The sequence below is a fragment of the Centroberyx gerrardi genome, chromosome 4, assembly GCF_048128805.1.
Source record: "Centroberyx gerrardi isolate f3 chromosome 4, fCenGer3.hap1.cur.20231027, whole genome shotgun sequence".
Taxonomy (NCBI): Eukaryota; Metazoa; Chordata; class Actinopteri; order Beryciformes; family Berycidae; genus Centroberyx; species Centroberyx gerrardi.
Genome location: NC_136000.1, coordinates 24,903,560 through 24,922,763, shown reverse-complemented (window position 1 = coordinate 24,922,763; position 19,204 = coordinate 24,903,560). Strand labels below are relative to the sequence as shown.

Below are 19,204 nucleotides of genomic sequence, written 5' to 3'. Positions count from 1 at the left end.
AGCCAAATCTGAACGTTGCGAGATATCTTGTTAACAACCAGCTAGATAATAAAGGGAAACCACTGCTGACTACATTATGGCTTGCTCAGCATAACAGAAATAGAGCAAGACTACTATGTAATGGCAATTTTATCATATTACCATTACATTATAGTCACCTGGGTACCAGTGTACTGCCAGTGTATCATTCCAACATTGTACAAATGGACACTGGCCAAGGCAACTAGTCTGATAGAACAAGCATTGTTCATCAAGATGAACAGCCAGATCTGACTTAGATTTACATGTTGTGTTGTATTTCTGTAGCCTATCATCAACATTAAACTGTCCTCGTGTGAGTCTTTATAGTTTAGCTGAAATAGAGAATTCAAAAGTTTGCTATGGCATTTTCAACAAATTCATTATACATAACAGATCACTTTGAAAACTTCACAGTGTTTAACAGCTATTTGGCATTAATTCATCTTCAGAGCAATTGTGATGCAAGTCTGTCTGTGGAGGAGAAAACAGAGCAGAGGGACTGCAGGTGTCCAGCCAAGCCAGATTCCTCCATCAACACACAAACCCACCAACAAAATCCCAATGTCCATAATAAACATCAGTTCAGATAGTTTCCACAATATCCACAATAAACCAACTGTAAGAGAATGTGTACTGTAGCTACATTATGAAGATACTTACTGCACCTTTTTACCTGATGAAGATCCCTCCTCCTGCACCAGTGGCTGCATTCGTGGAGAAATTCCTCCACAGATTTGTTTTGCTTTATCAGAGACTTCTCACTCCAAGTATCTCTCTTATGTTATATTGGCCTTACTTTCACAGTGGATTGTAAGCCACAGTATGTAGATGTGGAAAAACAGGCTAGTGTGGTGCTAACAGAGGAGTCATTGGTACCTCGATGTCTACATTCTCGTCCCACAGCTATTGTCCCCAGGCCACTTTTGCTATTAAACATAGTGCAGTTTTCATCCTTCTAGCAAATTTGCCAACTCACTTTTCTGAGTAAATTAGGCAGGAAACCATGTGAAAAATGGTTTACTGACAACTTTGGCCTTATTTGCTGTCTCAGAATGTGGAAATCAGCGGCGCACACACTCATTATTTTTAAGAATGGACTGGGGAAATGAAAGCTCAAAGGATCCACAATGGAGGTATTTGGTGTGGAAAGAGTAATAAACCAGGACAAAGCAAATCTGTAAAGACAGGTTTCTTTCACTGCAGTCAGAGACTAAACACTCAATTTGCCACTATCAGGAGGTTTGAATAGTTGCTGAATTTGACAGTTTTATTTTCAAATTCTATCATTTGTTGAATGTTGAGAGAATCACAGTAATGAAGCACAGATATATATATTTGATTTGATTTAAAAAGGGGTAATAATAACAGTGATTGACAGTATACTGTGAAAAACACTGACCTCTGCTGATGGAGCTTAACAAAGTTGACCCAGTCCTGTTAACCTACATAAAACTGTCAGCACAAACTTGAGTGATGGTATTGTCACAGGTCTTTGGGACTTGAGGCTTTATGAAGCTGCTCTGACAGTTAATCATCAAATGAAGCTCAGATTGTGCAGATACACATAGAGGCAGATTATTCAAGATTGTATAGAGGGAAAATGTGCATACATTGTATGACTGTTCTTTTCATTTTCCATTCATATTGTTTTTATTACTTTCAAGTCCAATTGCATGAGGATTCAAGTAAATGATCACAGAACCAAAGACTTTCAAATGTTTATCATTTCCAGACTAATTCATTCGATGGTGTGCTGTAAATTGGGGCAGTCATACACCCTGCTTCTGTCCAGACATGTATTGAAGGAGTTGTCGCGGTACATGCCACACTTTCCCAGGTCTCTAGTGAATCTTTGTGACAGAGGGTGGAAAGCACACGGTGAACTTTCAGACGTGGGAGACAGAAGACCGTAGTCATTGGAGGTGGTCCTGTACAGGAGACTCTGGGGTTTCGCCCACAACACTCGCGGTTTATCTGTAGCTGCTGGGATCATCAAGCAGGAGAACACTGGGTTTCCAGGGTTGGTGCATGTTTTCGCTTGATTATTTGGTCCCTGCCGCTCTTGAGAGGCTGACATCATTGCAGTACCTAAGTAATGAAGAGATATCTTAATTCAAAAACCTCAACTTTGGTCCAATATTACAGAAAAATAGCCAGAAACATTTTTTAAAACTTGCCTACAGACAGATTGACTGAAGCGAAGGGTCTATCTAGCTTTGTTTACCCATCCTTATCTTTCTAGGCATATGTTTTAACAGGTTAACAAACATTTCTTTTATGTCATATGGAAGGATAATTTCCTCCTATTCTGTCAGAAAAAAAATTAACCCATGGACATATTTTGAATGAATGTCATCTACATGTACAAATACATTTGACATTTTATAAAATAGATATACCAAAAGTATAATAAACCACACTGTAATTATCAATTAAGAGACAATTAATCCTGATCTAAGAGTTGAAATAACTGACAAGCAGCCTAAAGTGAAAAAAGAAGAACAAGAGAGGACAACAGTTACCTTACCTGGTCCTGTCAGGTGTCCATTATGCACTGATATTGATGCTACTTCTTAAAAATCTGTCATGTTGATTCTGTTTGAGTACTCCTACATTTAGTTAAGTAGATTCATTGTTTTGTATAGCAAGTAGGCTACAATGAGATCTGGCATTTAGCTAGTTTACAACATCCTGAATTTGACCTCCTAAAAAGTAGTGTAGCTTGTAAATGCTAAAAGGAAACAATCTCCAGACCTCTGGCTGATTTTGGAACAGCCACAAAATCTCAGCGACTTTCGTGTAAAATGTAGCTACTATTTTTAGTTACTCTTTTACGTTTACATGCTCCGACTTGAGTATAACTGAATTGACGAGGTCGCTAGCGTTAACGTTACTTGAGTAAAACGAGTAACGAGCTAGCATTAGGTCTGACGTTATTTCCACCGTTGACGTTATTTCTAACACGTTATTTCCCCCTCTGGATGTGCCAGACTCACCTTTCCGCTGACTGAAAAGTCTCTGAATGAAAACTGTCCAGACACTCTCTGAATATATTCGACAATATTCTCAATCACTTGGATAAATCGTAGTTAACCTGCAATACAGTCTTCATTCTACTGTGTTAGGTCGCAAGTGTTTTGTTTCCAGGAAGTGGTGTCTGGTTACCATAGTAACCATAGAAAGTCCTATGGGGTTGCCATTGTGAAGTCCCTTATGAAACCCATAGGATTCTCACTGGGTTCCCATTGGCATTTTATTGAGTGCTTGGAAAAACATTTTCTTCATGAGATAATTGTTGAAGTCTTTGAGCTTGTAAGCCATAGTTACATTTATCACCACTGGATCTGTCTCTATAGAGCTCCTTTCAACACTGGTTGAAATTAACATAAATACATAAACACAATATGTGTAACATCATCATCAACAAAAACTATTAATGGTATATATAACATAGGTATTGGTCAGCAAACCCTGCAGATACGGTCATTTTGTGCTATGGAGCAGTAAAACCCACTTATTTCCCCTAAAAACCAAGATAATTACTGTATCTCAGACTGGACTGTGTTCATTTTTCTTAAGCTGACATTTGCAAGTGTTAAGTTTATTTTCTGACAAAGGGGTTATTCACAATTCACTTGACTTTGGTGTAGGCTACAGTTTTAAGTATACATGAATCTGAATTGTCTGTTGGTAATAGCATAAATGAATCAGTAGGACTTGAGTCGTTCATGTCCCGCAGCACTTGAAGGCAGCATTTGCACATACATCACTCCCTTAGAATGCGCCAGCTGCCTACGCACAATTACCGCGACTCCTGCATCTTCACTTCCTAGGCAGCACGTCTACTGTGCAGAAACCTAGGCTACCTTTTTGTTGTTGCTGCTATTTTCTTATCACTTTGTAAGCTAAATAGTGCATTAGAAAAGACAGCAAACGTGTGAGTTGACTGGCTCCATCTACCTTCTGCAACACTGCTCGAACTGATGCAGTTAGCTTGAGGCTAGCTACAGGAACAGGGTTGAGTGGGCAAGCGTTAGCTTGTTATTTCCCTGAAAAGAGGATGGACAGTGAATTTCAGCGGGATGGGAGAGTCCTGGATCTCACTGATGACGCCTGGAGGGAAGACCGGCTGCCTTATGAAGATGTCACCATTCCTCTGGTAAATGTTGGATATGCCATCCAGTTTAACGTTAGCGTTAGCAAGACACAGGTTGAGTTTACAGTCGGGAGTGCAAGAAACGACGAGGTGGTTCACAAAGCCTAATTCAGCTCTCACCTAACACCACATTTCTCCTCGTATATGAGATTTCACTTGTGCCCTGATAATTGACAGCATTCCTGTTTATTTTTAATGGAGCTTCACTTTTGTTCTCAAATGTTTTCTTTTTTGTCCTCATCCCATCCCTGTTATTAAACAGGATGAATTGAGATGGATGTGACCCCAGCCCAGCTCCTCTGTCTCATGTTGTCTTGTCCTGTCCTCTTTCAGAGCGAGCTGCCCGAGGCTGAGCAGGACAACGGAGGATCAACCGAGTCTGTGAAAGAGCAAGAGATGAAGTGGACAGACCTGGCCCTGCAGAGCCTGCATGAAAACACCCCAAACACTGGAACCTAAAAGCCCGACCTGGAATCAGTGAAGTGCCACCTGTGGAACCAAGACACCCCCCCACCCCCAAATCAGTGACAAGCATAACCAAACTTGACTCTTGGTTTCTGAAGTCTCTTGACGGGAAGAAGTCTTATCCAAATGTCCTGGTGCTGGCTGCTGTATGTTGTATGGTTGGTTAGACAGCTGTAGCGCTGACAGCACCAATCCTAGTCCAGTAGGCCATCCTTATATTTGTTTTCTGTAACACTTCATCATCTAAAGCAAAGGTTTTTTTACTTTTGGATCCAAGAAAGTAGAGACTAAATGCGGTGCTAGATTGCACAACTTGAATCATAGGGTGAGAATGTTACTGAGCCATGAGTTGGAGCAAAATAATTTTATAAGCAATAAATACAAACTTGAATGTTGAATTTATTGAGTGTTAAATGCCAATGCCCTCAAAGCAAAAGAAAAAAAGTCAGTTTCACATTTCCTACATGTTTAATTTATGTTAAATTATCGTCAAATTTGTAAACACAATACCAGGTTGGAGAGAAAAGGTGGTTAAGAAGATGAGAAATTGAAGTTACTTGCATAAATACCAGGTTCTACTTAAAAGTAGTCTTTACTTGTTCAGACAAGACCAGGCAAGCCTAGTTTAGCTGAACCGTGAATGCAGCCTCTGGGGGGACATTGTCTGTCAGGAACTGAAACATTTGAGCTATGACTTCCTCTCCATAAATGGTGCTGGAGCTTCTTTTCATGTAGGTTCCAGAAGATTCCTCCCTGTCAAAAGTCAGTGAGAAGTAGGGCGACATTTTCAGGCTCTTGGGCAATGTCCTGTGCCCTAAAACAGCTGCTGTGGCATGCACGTTCCAACAATGGGGAGTCAGTCAGTTAGGGACAGAGTATTCTTGGCCAGCCCGCTCAGCCGTCCGGCAAAAATCCTATTAAGCGAGTCGGCTGTGTTTCTAACCTGCCCTCTGTCTGCTCTCCGTCATTGCTTTCCCCTAGAGGCCACTAGCTATTCAAGTGCAGCACAGCAGCAACAGTGCCTCATAGTGGGTTACAAACTGCCAAACAAAATGCACACACTATAAAATTAGGATCACAAATCAGCTTTTGGTGGGGATTTACATTGTTATTTGGATGAATAGAACCCTGGATTTCAATGTGACTGGCAGTATAATCTATCAGATTAAAGTTCTTCTTGAAAACTTAAAATGTTCTCTCACAGTTGTCTCCCACAAAACAAAAAGTGTATGTAATTTTGATTAGAATAATGCCTTTCGTCTTAAGTAGTGAAGGAATAGTATCTGATATGTTGCCTCTGTCAACACTACTGCATTTGGAACAGCAGTACTTTGCAAAGTCTTGGTTAGGACCTCAACACACACAAAGGTTAAAATGGATCAAAGTGGTATTCAAAGCTGTCAAGCTAAAAAGCCCAAGACGGTCCATTAAATACATGTTGGATAGGTGGGTCAGAGGCCTAAAATTGGGTAGACTGTTAGATAAGCCTGCACAGTAGCCTGAAAAATCACTTTTGGGAGGCAGAAAAATAATTTTGAGAGTGAGAGTACCCAGAAAAAGTAAAAGAAACAAACGGACAGAAGCAGTACAACCAAAGAACACTTTTACCAAGATGCACTCTGATCACACCATACTTCTGAAAAAACACATATGTTTAGCTTATGCACATCAAGGATGGGTATGTAGACAAATTCATCACCTTGTGTAACATGGCCAATAATGTGATAGTACGTCTACTATTTTAAAGTGTGACCAACATGTACTAAACTGGGCTACTGAACAAATATTGTCAAAAAGTACACAGACATCTTTCTGCAATACATCTCTGTGTAGTTCTACTGAAAACACTTACATGGACATAAAGACCAAAAAAAACGTTTAAAAACCCACGTAACCAAATCACAGCGTCTGATGCAACTATCCCTCGCGTCATGACGCAGGGCGAGCACTTCCCCAGAAACCTTTTCCTCAGAAGTTTCAACCAGAAAAAAAAAATCCATCATCTGTCCGTCTCTGCAGCTTCTGCTGTGAGTTTGCGGATGTGGTCGTGTGGCCCCTTCCCCAGCAGGGCCGAGGGGTGTCGGTATGAACCCCCCAGACGGTCCCAGAGGGTGAAGTATTGACCATAGTTGTAGTAGAAGAAGAGGTGATGGTCCACGTGGTGGGCAGCGCCGTTGATCACCTCGATCAGAGGGCCGGGGAGGCGGTAGTCCCCGTCATGGATGGAAATGGTCCAGATGTTGACGAAGACGAAGAGGGCGAGGTAGACCACCTGGAGGATGTCAGAATGTCATTTGACAGTTTATATCATGTTGATAGCACACTCATACTTTTTTAGAAATCATTGTTTTATGGGACTTTAGTGGAACAGCCTCGTTTTTAGGTTAATGACCATGCATTTTTGAAGTTGCACAATGGTTTTTGAAAGTATTTTGCAAGCCAGAGTGTCGTGAAACTCCCTGAACCCACAGAGGAACTTCATTCGTAATCATTCGATTCAAGTGAAAACATGAAAATCATGACAACTGGAGTGATACGTTTTCACCTGACAACAGCGTTATACAGTTCCACTGAAATCGGTTGACGGCTATGACATTTTAGAATTTGCACAATGATTTTTGGAACTGTTTTGCAAGACCATGAAAGTCAAGAAAGTTCCTCAACCCACAGAGGAACTTCCTTATATATCCTTATATTCAAGTAAAAACATGAAAATGGAGTGAGGAGGTTTTCACCTGACAACACCGTTATACAGTTCCACTGAAACCTGTTGTATTCATCATTTGCTGGATTGTTACTCCTCAGACCTGGTTCTAAATATAATGTTAAGTGAAGACCGCCACCTTGTGGAGTGGGAAGAGGAAAGGGTAGACGTGGTAGGGTAGACTCTGCAGGAAGCCGTCGACTGGGTGGAAGGCATGGCTGGCGAATGGCGTAGGGATCTTGAATATATGGTGCTGCTTATGTAAGTGCTGAGGGGGAGAAACATGAATGACCATAATTAACTAGGTTTCATTTAAAACCGACTCAATCTCAGGACTCCAGCAAAATTGACAATTCAGAGCTTGAATAACTCGGACCCAAGTACAGTAGAAGATAAAGCGTAACTCCTGCCATTTTCAGCCTGGGCCCTATTTTCCCATAATTTTCCATCATACTGATCAATTCTGACCAAAATCTGGACAATTGCTTCATTACTCAACATCTTCCTTACCTGGGTGCAGCTCTCCAATACAGCCAATGGACTCCATTGGCCTATTGGAGAACCAAGCACTCAGACAAGCAAGCGTAAATCAATTGGTAGGTAATGAGGATCCAGGTGGGAAACAGTTCTGCTGTAAGTGTTCTGAAATTCAAACATTCAAAGTGACCTCTAATAAAATAGGTGTAGTTAAAAACCCACAGTAAGGCAATTCCACATTGATTTGTCATGCAGGAGGCCTGCTGGCACCATAGGGGACACTCAAAACTGACAACTAACTGAAAATGTGTGAGTCAGTCAGGCTTAAGCTGAGCCAGAGTGGACAGCACTATTGTCCTCGCCAAAGCATGTCTAGGCCTTTGATGTCATACTGGCCCTCTACATCTCAATCAGCCATGAAACACACTTAAGATCACCTTGTAAATGTTCTTATGATGCATGGAGCGGTGTATCCAGTAGATACACATGTCAGTAAAGAACAGGAAACCAGCAATGCTCAGCAGCACCCCGGGCCAGCCTGCAACACAAACAACACAAACAGCAAGTATGGGTCTCATGGTACAACCTGTTTCAACATTTGAGAACTTGATTCTAGGCTGGATTCAAAGTGAATGACCTAGCCCGGGTTTCGGGGTTGCCGACTGTTCTCTCACCCAAGGCAGATTCGCTGACGTCGTCGTACAGTTTGCTGTATCCCCTGATCTCAGCGAAGAATAAGGCCACTGTGGGGAAGCTCATCCAGAAGATGGAGACTGTTCCTAGATTGATCTCTCTTCGTACCTGGTTCTGTCATTACATTGGAGACACAAAGTTAGGACTTGTGTAAACCTGCTCTGGAGTCGTTACTAGATTGTTATGCAGAGTCTGTGTTGCTGTTAAGTCCCGCTGACAGCGACAAGCAGTCTAGATTACCATCAGTCTAGGATCTTGATCCACAAGTAAACCTGGAGTTATCTATCCTGATTTTACCCATTTTCTTACTTTAATGACTATGGAAGAGGAACATGGACACATATGAACATTTTATTTGAGTTCTGAGATTAATCTCAGAATTCTGAGTTCAGAGATTCTGAGAATAAAATCAGAATTCTGAGTTTAAAGTCAGAATTCTGAGAGTGAAGTCAGATTTCTGAGATTCTAAGAATACTAAGATTCTGAGATTAAAGTAATTCTGATTTGTACCCAAATACATTTTTTACATATGGCCCTAATCCTCTTCCGCATATCACAAAGGGCACACTCCCCAAAATGATATGCCAATTCTCATTCTTCTTGATAATCCACTAGCAATGGACCAGGTACAGTAAGATGGCTGCTTGCATTGAGCTCAGAGGTGACCAAGGTGTTTGAATGACATTAAAACAAGAGACTGCCATCTTTATGTGCCAGGGTCTGAGTTCATACTGCCTCTCAGGATAGAAGTACTGCTAGAAAACCAGAGTTTATCTTTAAAAATAAATAGGATTAAGACAAATAGTAATTCCACATCAGCAGTCTTGCTGAAGCAAATGTCATTAAATCAAGCTTCCACTGACGTCTACTGACCTTTTACTGGTCTCCAAACTACGTCAATACCAGGCCTGATCCATGGCCAATTAAACAGCCTACCTTAATAAACTGTGGGTGTTTCATGAGCTTATGGTCGAAGACGCAGTAAAAGCTCAGAGCAGCGAAGCCTAGGTAGATGAGTTGTGCTCCCAGGTTGGTCACCAGCAACAGGCTGATGAGTTGCCGCAGAGTCCCGTCCTCGGGCCAGGAGGCCGGGTACACATAGGGGCTGAGGATGTAGTAGTCGGCCACGCTCAGCACGTGATCCATGGCTGAATCTGTGAAGCACAAAAGAGTGAAAAGCCCTTAAATTACCAATCTCACCCTTTATATACAATGACATGGATGTGTTTGGGAGGGGGGGAACAAAACACATTATGATAAAGTAGAATGGGCTATTTGAGGCCAACAAATGCAATTTTTTATTCTACTCTCCAAAACTGCAAAATCATAAAGGTGCAGAGATGGTGGACATTATCTATCAGTCATTATCTGTCTATCTACCTGAGAAGATACTTTCAGAATAGAACTGGGGGATCTGATAACAAAAAGTGGCCCTGGCCCTTCATGGCACAGCTCCCTTCTCAGCAAAGTAAGAAAGAAAACACAAGTGACGCGGTTCTAGAAAATTCTCAGTTTGAAAATATCAGTGTGGCCGCTTTCCTAAAGACATTTACTGTTACTTATATTTTATATACCTTATTCTATATGCTTTCTATGCCTAGCTCTGTACTTTTCATTTATGCTCTGAATAAGGCATATCTTACAAAGTTAAACATTTCAACCTCATCTTACAATGCATAAGTAATTATCATTTCCATGCAATACGTGTAAGAATTTGACTGAATTTGTTAATTTCTTCTACAAGTAGGAGCAGCAGAAGGGTAAGCTTGACTCTGTACACATGCTGCAGAACGTGCTCCCGCTGCAAAAAATATCCCAAGCTCTGCAAGCATGGTCACCTTGCATTCAGACTTCTAAAGCTTCAATTGTAAACTGTAAGTGAAGTAAATGAACTGACCTGCTTTGAGACCAGAGCCAGGTGACTGACAGGCTGAGCGAGGCGGGCGAGCCTTCCCAGATCAAGTGTTCCCAGTAGCTCCTTTGCAGCTGCAAAGAGCGCGACCACCAGCATATGATTTGTGGAGGAAACATATGGGCCAATATAGGGCAAATTGTTCAATACAAAGAGCCCCCAATTCCATTTAAAATATGAGTGTTAATAGTCATTTTATTTATCTTGCATTCAGAGAATATTTTTCACAAATGTGCATAACATTTGTAAGTATTCAAATTACTTTTTTTTTTTTCCTAGAGCGGCCCTATAGAGTTTTAGAATGAAACCCTTCCTTTGCTTTTCAGGGTGACACAGGAATACGATCCCAGGCCTGGACGGGTGCATGCACAGCAAAAAGTGACACGCTCAGCAAGTGACTTTATCTTCTATCGAGCTTCTATTGAGCTTTCCTCAAGAGGCTTTGAATGAAATCATCTCACTGCACTGGCGGGTAATTCAGCTGACACCAAGAAATTTCACTTGTTTCATAGCTTGTTTCAAGTCTCAAATCTCAGAACAAGTCATACTGTCATGAAACAAGTGAAAATACATTTCTTGAAATGGGGAAAATCACCTGCCAGTGCAATATAGGATTTAAGTGTGAATGAAAATTTGACTTCAACTATTTTGATGTACCACAGATGCAAAAATGCAAAATAAGTGCAAAATAAATGCAAAGTAAAATCACTTGCTAAGCCAAGCAGGTCATTTTTTACAGTGCATTTACCCCTGCTGGCCTATAGGATCAAATTGCCCCCCAAACTGTCTGTGCTGTAAACTCCCACCCAACCCCCACCACCCCTCCTGCCCCACCCTGCACACACGAGCAAAAAATAAAGATTCCACAGAAATAGACTATAGGGAAATATTAAAGTTGTTCCGAACATTTGCAGAGATGTACGACTGATAAGGGGGAAAAAAACATTCCAACACACATGCACACACAAAAGGTCACCACAGACCTGTCCAGCAGCAAGTCAGTATGTCAACACTCGGGTCTGACCTGCCACACACACACACACACACACACACACACCTTGCAGGCAACTTACATGCCCGAGCAAGAAACACTAGAGGACAATGTGGAGACTTAGGAGGAGGAGGTATGCAGTGAGACGTATAGAGCTTCTCTTTTCGCACCATTTAATTGTTGTTTTTTTCTCATAGTAGGCCTTTAAAACTTTAAAACTTTACAACATTCAGGCTTTTTCATCTCCATCCAGACACACACGGATAGGTGTTGCCATGGTTACCTCTAATATCTGATTGGCCAGAGACCCTCAACCTAAATCGATAAACCAAGGCATTTCTTAACTTTCACTTAAGTCTTGATACATCTGGACAGAGTTCAGTGGAGCTCTTTGCAGTGACACCCCCACTCCCCCCCCCATCCTCCACTGACTGCAGCAGATTACAGTTACCAGGGTTTGTATTCAGATTACAACAATCCTGTTACGTAACGTATGACCAATGTGTGTGGAAGAGACACAGAAAGAGAGAGAGAGAGACTCTGTGTTTAAAATGACTACTACCCTTATTTCCCTACCCCAATGAGTTGAGACCACATTCCTATGTAATGGCCTGAGGGAGCTGGGAACGCACACACACACACACACACACACACACCTGAACAGCCCCTTAAAATGCCTCCTTTAAGTCCTTTGTTAAAACTATTTGGAAAGTCATAGAAGGCCAATATCGAAATAGTAAGTGTGGCTGAAATGAATGTGACAAAAACTGCATGTATTCAAAAAGATTCAAATGAAATATAACTTTACTGCTAAAATGAACACAGAGATCTGCTGAGAGGCTGAGGTCTAGTCAGTTCTATGAAAAGCTTTATGGAAATGATCGTTTAAGAGCCTCACTGTTTCTGCATGTTTCACCTCATCTGTATTCACTCAAGGCTGAACCAAGTTGTCCCCTCCTGGTTTTTCCTGCTCAGTCAGACTGTGCTAGTTGCCTGCAGGCAACAGCTAGGGGAGTGTTTGTGTGTGTGTGTGTGTGTGTGTGTGTGTGTATTTGTCTCTGTATGCAAATGCTTGTGTTTTAATCACTATGAAAAGATTTTACCACAAGATTATTGGTCTACCAATACACATAATTTGATGTTGTAATCCTCTATGCCATAATGTAGGGCAAGTATTCATACAGAAAATATAATAATGAATAATATACAGTATATGAAAATATACTATATATCCTAAGCCATGTGAAAGTTTCGATTTTGACTGAGATGAACTTTGGATGACATTATTCTTGTTTAGAACATGCCATGGACATGTCATATATATATATATTCACTTTAAAGTCACAGTGAGGTGACGATTACTTTTTCTCCTTTTTAGCTCACTCTGTCATAACAATTTATGCCAAACAAAATGACAAAAAAACATATTTTCTTATATTTTTATATCAAAATCTCACAGAAAATCTTTAGTGGTGACATCATCGTGAACCAGCAGGAAGAATTCCAATCAATTTCTGAACACACCCCCCTCCCAGGGGGGTAGTAACGTAATACTTGCAACAGCATTACATATTGAAAATCAAAAAAAAAAATCAAATCAAATCTATATTCTGCTATGTTAACTAAAAAAATACTGTATACAGCTACATACAGCTACTTGTGTGTGTGTTGAGTTTGGGTAATCCCTTAGATTACGCTACTGATTTCAGTTTCTACTAACTGCAATAGAATGCATTTTTACAGTAACCTAGATTCAGGTCTTGTACTTTACTGTACTGTCTCCTGCCTCGCCCATGGACCTGCAGTGCTTTCATTTCAGTCTATCAGTTTTTCCTGCTCGGTCAGAGCGTGGAAGTTGCCTGCAAAGCAACAGGAGTGGTGTGTGTGTGTATAAACGACTCTCTATATTCAGACTAGAAACAAAGTGAGAGTAATATACTGTATGTCTCTGTGCAGCAGCTTTGGGAGTCCCTCCTGGACTGTGCATGGAGGATGCCGACTGGGCTCAGTGTGACTTGGGGAGGAGAGCGGAGAGCTGATATGTGTCAGTTCGCTTGTGTGTGCATGTAGCAGGTCAGACCTGAGGGTTGGCATACCTTTTGCAAACATCTGGTCTGTTTGCGACTTTGGGACAACCCTCCTCCCCTCCGGCACACACACTGAGAAGTATAAAAGCTTGACACCTCGTACTTTTCTCCTCTCCTTCGCTCTCCCCTGACAAACCTCACTCAGGTAAGCCAAAATGTTCTCTTTCTCTATTGCTCTTTTCTTTTTCTTTCTTTCTTTCTTTCTTTCTTTCTTTCTTTCTTTCTTTCTTTCTTTCTTTCTTTCTCTCTCTCTGTCTGTCAAGTTTCTTGGAACCAGCAAAATGATCTGCCAGAGTAGTAAAAGTCTGAACACAGGATAAAGTCAGTTGCTGATGTGATGCAGATGAACTCACACATACGGGGAGTGATTATTGGCTTTTTTGGGGGGTTTGTTAATAGTGTAGGATGTGCCTGTTTTTAATATTTTGCTTTACTTCAGCTCTGTCTCTATCTATACCTGCCCTCCCACCACCTCTTCTTTCTCTGGGCGTGTCTGAATGCTCACATATAACCTACACTGCAAAAGCTGAAAAGCCATTCTATCTTGTGTTTCTAATTTTCTATATTGAAAGCAAGTAAAAAAAACAAAAAAAAACAAATCTGCCAATGTGGTAAGTTACCTTTCCTTTGTTTCCAATACAGTTTCCCTCCCTGCCTATGAAAAATGGCAGATAAGCAAGAGGAGAAGGATACACCTTGGTACGCCTACCTTGATATTCTGGCTAATTTCGAACCAGAAGCCGGTAACCTACTCATGGAATCGGCCATCGTGGGCCTGGATGGCAGAATGTGGGCCGGGCGGGGCATGCTGGGCAAAATCACGGTAAAAAAACAATAACTGAAAGTGTGTATGCAGGGTGAATTAATTCTTTGTGTTTTATCATTATGGCAACAATGTTTGGGCAGGGGCGGTAGGATAGAATAGTGGTTAAAGAGGCCGACGCTGAACCCCTACCTGCAAAATCCTCAGTGTTAATTTAACTCTGAGAGCATAGAAATCAACTCTATCGGTGTTTATGTAAGTCCACACCCATCAGAGTTAATTGGTAACAAAAAAAATCTGCTGTGAATACCTGTGTGAAAGCAGCCATGTTACCTGGAATGCTGCTAATCCGTCACTGTCAGACCACTTTACAGGACAGGGTGTTATTTTGAGACCTTTAGGCCTGTTACGGCAGGCTATGACTGGAATGTCGACAAACTGAAGAGGTAGGGAGGAGAGGGAAGACAGTGAACCGCCATTACAGCCTCAGGGACGTTTGCAGATCTGTTTGTAGTTCAGAGGGACACTGTGCACAGCCAGTGGACTTAAAGGTTAAGAATAAAAGTACATAATCCATGTGGCATCCTTGTATCCTTGTAGGTTACAGTAAAGGGCTTGGCGGTCCACTTGTACTCCCTGTGATTGCTTCCTTTTACACTTGTGTGACTCTTAACTTTGAAAGTCCATGATTTTCATGAGCTTGTGGCGTTGTTTCCTACGCAGGCCGACGAGGTGAAAACCCTGACAGGTTCTGACCGGGCGTCTCTGTTCATGAACGGGCCGAAGGTGGGCGGAGTCAAGTGCACGATGGTGCGTGACTGGTTTATTCAAGACGGTACCATGCACCTGAAAACCTTAAAAACTCCACTGGATAATGAAAGCTATTGCATTTTTATCGCCAAGACCAAAACGGGTAAGAAGTGCAACACACACACACACACTTACATGTACACACTCATATGCACATACATATTGAGCAAACATACAAATACACATTCACATGCAAGCATTGACGTATCGATATATATATCGCAATATGGCTCACGTTTGCAAAATCACATAATCAAGTTAATGTTCATCCCATTGAACTGAATGGTAATGATGAGGTGTGATGTCAGTCAAAACTGAATTTTTCAAATTATATTCCTTAAAATGTTTCATACCTCAGTTTTTAAATAAAATTTGCTTGTGCTCATCAATTTAGACAGCAGAATGGGAAATCACCATCATGATATGATTCCACTGAAAGACAATAAATGATAATATTGAATTATGGCCCAGCCCTAATGCTAACACATTTGTTCCTTTCATTAGTTGTGATTATATGAACACAAACCTTTGCTGTTCAAATCATAAGTACAAGTAATTATTGATGGAGAGTCTACTGTGTAAGTCAGACATCATCTGCTGCCCAGTAGCTAGTAGTAGAGATTACAGTTTGTCAGTCATTTGGTACAAGCAAACCACCTTTTTAATCGTATCTGTGGTTGAAATCAAAAACTTTTCAACAAACATTTTTTGTCATTTTCCTAATAAGAAAAGTAGAGAAATGTATGGCAACCCCATAATGAAAATGCTGTGCCAACACTGGCTCGCTCTCCCCAATGATGCATTACTTTTGAAAGAGGACCCAACAATGTCTCAGTGTAGATTGGGTTGATTTTGTGGTTAAATAGATGGTTTTGAGGCTAGAATTTGAAACCTCCTGAGGTGTTTACATTTAAGCGTGGATATCTGAAGGTTTAGGTTATCTGAAGGTGTAGATGAAGATGTAAGTTGTTAAGGGAAGAAACCCGGAGAAGAAAATTTGTACTCTGTAATGGAAGTGATTTAAAATGCAGCGAAACTACTGACTTTCAAAAAAGTACAAGTACACAAAAAAGTGACATAATTACAGTAACGAGAGTAAATGTTATTCAGTATTTCAACCTAGGAAAACCAGATTTTCTGGTTTCTGTTAAAAACAGAAAGATGATTACCAGTGGTGGGTAGAGTACTGAAAATCTATACTCAAGTAAAAGTACAATTACTCCCATAAAAAATGACTCAAGTAAAAGTGAAAATTACCATTTGAGAAACCTACTCAAGTAAAAGTAAAAAAGTACCTGGTTAATAAATTACTCAAAGTACAAGTTACTTTCCATTTTAATATTTTTTAGGGTGTGCGGGCCAGTGCAAAATAATGAAAAAACAGCACTTTCTTAGCCCTTTATAAAACAGAATATAAGTCTGTTTAACTCTAGTATTTACAGACATTATGAAAGTAACCAAACCTATTACAGCCCCAAAATGCAGTAGATACCGAATACAATACAATTAATTAAAACTCAGATTTTCTGTTCTGTAGTATTACTCCCTGTACCAAGACCTCAGTCAATCAACTAGAGAATGAAAACTTCTTTCCATTCACATTTTTCATTTGGGGATACCATTTGTTGGAAGCTGCCTCTTGTTCTGGGTTTTGCTCCGTCATCATCGCATCGTGGTCAAAAGACAGGTGGTGCTTATTTTTCTTCCAGGCAGCTGGCAGCTTGGCATCTGCAGTAGAGGTGCTCCTCGCGCTCTCTCCCCCTACACTCAATCCCCACATTTAGAGCAGACTAGTTGTGTAGTGAAGTAAAAAGTAGATTACTGGCTCAAAAATATACTCGAGTTAAGAGTAGAAGTACAGTTTAAAAAAAAAAGAACTAAAAGTACTCGTTCCTTAAAAAAAACTACTTTTTTACTCATGTGCGTTACTTGTAATGCGTTACTACCCACCCCTGATGATTACATGCCATTTGTGAAACATTGTGCTTCTTTTATTTTCACATGCCTTTTACAAAGCTAAAGAGTAACTTATCACCAAACCCAAATCTGTGTAAAGCCTGACAGCTAATTGTAAAAAGCATGCTACTGAAATTGCCATCTGCCATTGGCTGGTGCCAGGTGATGTCACCTTCTATAGAGTACAATAGTTGGTGACATCACCTGGCACCAAAGATCAGCCAATAGCAGATGACAATTTTAGTAGCATGCTTTTTACCATTAGATTACCATTACCAGCATGATTTACCATTACCATGATTTTCAACCGTCTGTCTCTCGCTTTCGTTCTCTCTTTTATGTCTGTTTCTCTGTCTGCCGTGTCTCTCTCTCTCTCTCTCCCTCTCTCTCTTTCTCTGTGTATCTAGCTCTTATCTTTGCGAAAGGCAACCCAACCGTTCATGGAGGAAACCTGGAAAAGAGGGTCATGTTCGTGGGTGATTACCTGAAAAATCTAAATATGTAAAACGACAGGCTTTGCCCTACCAAACAAGAATGACTGCAGCTGCTGTCCGAGTGGAAACTTTCCAATTTCAAAAACATTGTTTCTCATTTTCTCACAGCATCTTAGGGGGATAAGTTGACATATTGATGTTTTATGTGTTGCTTATCGTGCCATATTTGCTTTTATGGTTTCATGATTATAGATGAAAGTTAATTACTTTAGATTTAGATGATTATTTTTGTGTATGAAAATTGTTGCCTTTACTGTTTCGTTACTGTTTCATTAAAGAGCTGTTATCTTTAACAGTACCTTTGTCAAAGCACGTCATTTCTGTATTGTTCTGACAAACCCATCATAAGATGTTTTAAAAATGTCAAAAATAAAGAGCTACCACCACATTCATACTTACTGTGTACGTGTGTGTGTGTGTAGTGGTGGCAGAAGTGTACAATTTCTTACTTGAATAAAAGTAGAAACACACTGGTAGTGAAAGACAGAGAAAGTAAATAGAGCCAAGACGAGACAGCAGGGGGCGTCTCACTTCCACTCTCTGCTTCCCTGATTTCCACTTTTTCCTCTCCAATATAAATCTTTCAACCAATAGCGAACGTTCTCTGTGGCTACGTTAGGACCCGCCTTCTGTCAGTCACAGCCCGTTCAAGCCAACAGACAAACCAAAGCAAGATGCTTCCGCCAGCTATAGTCCATGAAATTAAACAGAAAATAAATATAGATTTTACACAATTATGGCTTAGATTGGTGCCTTCGTCTTTACTGGGAGTACGAGCATTTGTTTCAAAAATATTTACTTAGAAAAACAACTGAAACAAGGGAAAAATAGGCAAATTCTCATGAAGTGATAAAAGCACTGGAAAATGATTTACAGTGATGTAAAACAGTAAGGGAATGCAGGAAATTAACAAACACTCCAATTACGCTACAATGCAAATCAACAGCAGTTAAATAATTCATGAGACAGACTTACTTTCATGGTAGTGTGCAGCCTTTGAGTTGAAAAAGCTAATTCACTTATGTTGATTTTTGATTTGATTTCTTATAAATCCTTATGCACACCAATTCAAATATAATTTAATTACCTGTAAAGTAGATTTTCTCAGATTGTGAACAGTTTTTAGCATACGTGTGTGATAATAATTAAAATTTGTCAGGTTCATTTTTTTGGTGAAGTGCCCCTTTAAGTATCAAAAGTAAAAGTATACATTCTACATGAGGTGCTTGTATTTTAGCCATTTTAGTTTAGATTCCTCTCTCTTACAGCTAGCTGGCCCAAACATTTAAGGTGTGGCTTCGTTATTATCATGTTTTGTAACTATAGATGTTAGATAAATGAGGCAGAGTAAAACGTGGATTATCTGTTTAAAATGTTTAGTGCAAGTAGAATACAAGTAGCTCAAATACTGAAGAAATCTAGAGCACAAGAGTTTGCAACCATGCCTATAACTCTAGTCTATATGATAGTCTCTCTCTCTCTCTCTCTCTCTCTTTGAATGTCTCCCTCTAAAGCTCACAGACACAAACAGCACCTCCCCATGTCGTCCCTTCATGTCTTTTAAAAGGCCTCAGAGTGACAGACAGTTTGGGCCCTGGGCTTAGGAAGAGGAAGAAAGTTGATCTAGAACAAAATGGCAAACCAAATGTTTAAATACCTCAACCAACTCGTTAGA

General features: G+C 40.4%; 3 protein-coding genes across 3 annotated transcripts; 2 read left to right on the top strand and 1 right to left on the bottom strand.

The window, feature by feature from the left end:
- The first annotated feature begins 3,852 nt into the window (after window positions 1–3,852).
- Window positions 3,853–5,040, top strand: anapc13 (anaphase promoting complex subunit 13). Its single transcript, XM_071920958.2, has 2 exons — window positions 3,853–4,180; window positions 4,511–5,040. Exons 1-2 carry the CDS (start codon window positions 4,082–4,084, stop codon window positions 4,634–4,636), a joined length of 225 nt encoding a protein of 74 aa, XP_071777059.1. The 5' UTR covers window positions 3,853–4,081; the 3' UTR covers window positions 4,637–5,040.
- A 1,601-nt stretch (window positions 5,041–6,641) lies between these two features.
- On the bottom strand, window positions 6,642–9,662 carry LOC139928406 (lathosterol oxidase-like). Its single transcript, XM_071920959.2, has 5 exons — window positions 9,453–9,662; window positions 8,498–8,630; window positions 8,261–8,361; window positions 7,486–7,614; window positions 6,642–6,914 (listed from the first exon to the last, which is right to left on the bottom strand). Exons 1-5 carry the CDS (start codon window positions 9,660–9,662, stop codon window positions 6,642–6,644), a joined length of 846 nt encoding a protein of 281 aa, XP_071777060.1.
- A 3,912-nt stretch (window positions 9,663–13,574) lies between these two features.
- LOC144538586 (profilin-1-like) lies at window positions 13,575–17,794 on the top strand. Its single transcript, XM_078283302.1, has 4 exons — window positions 13,575–13,651; window positions 14,149–14,329; window positions 14,993–15,182; window positions 17,443–17,794. Exons 2-4 carry the CDS (start codon window positions 14,171–14,173, stop codon window positions 17,538–17,540), a joined length of 447 nt encoding a protein of 148 aa, XP_078139428.1. The 5' UTR covers window positions 13,575–13,651; window positions 14,149–14,170; the 3' UTR covers window positions 17,541–17,794.
- The last annotated feature ends 1,410 nt before the right edge of the window (window positions 17,795–19,204 follow it).

What these genes read in the sequence shown, in the direction of transcription:
- anapc13 (XM_071920958.2), top strand. Translation starts at nt 4,082, where the DNA reads ATGGACAGTGAATTTCAGCGGGATGGGAGAGTCCTGGATCTCACTGAT. An exon ending in AAGATGTCACCATTCCTCTG is followed by an intron (nt 4,181 to 4,510) that starts GTAAATGTTGGA and finishes GTCCTCTTTCAG; the next exon opens with AGCGAGCTGCCCGAGGCTGA.
- LOC139928406 (XM_071920959.2), bottom strand. Translation starts at nt 9,662, where the DNA reads ATGGATCACGTGCTGAGCGTGGCCGACTACTACATCCTCAGCCCCTAT. An exon ending in CGTCAGCGAATCTGCCTTGG is followed by an intron (nt 8,362 to 8,497) that starts GTGAGAGAACAG and finishes TTTGTGTTGCAG; the next exon opens with GCTGGCCCGGGGTGCTGCTG. An exon ending in TCCTCTTCCCACTCCACAAG is followed by an intron (nt 6,915 to 7,485) that starts GTGGCGGTCTTC and finishes GACATCCTCCAG; the next exon opens with GTGGTCTACCTCGCCCTCTT.
- LOC144538586 (XM_078283302.1), top strand. Translation starts at nt 14,171, where the DNA reads ATGGCAGATAAGCAAGAGGAGAAGGATACACCTTGGTACGCCTACCTT. An exon ending in GCATGCTGGGCAAAATCACG is followed by an intron (nt 14,330 to 14,992) that starts GTAAAAAAACAA and finishes TTTCCTACGCAG; the next exon opens with GCCGACGAGGTGAAAACCCT. An exon ending in TATCGCCAAGACCAAAACGG is followed by an intron (nt 15,183 to 17,442) that starts GTAAGAAGTGCA and finishes CTGTGTATCTAG; the next exon opens with CTCTTATCTTTGCGAAAGGC.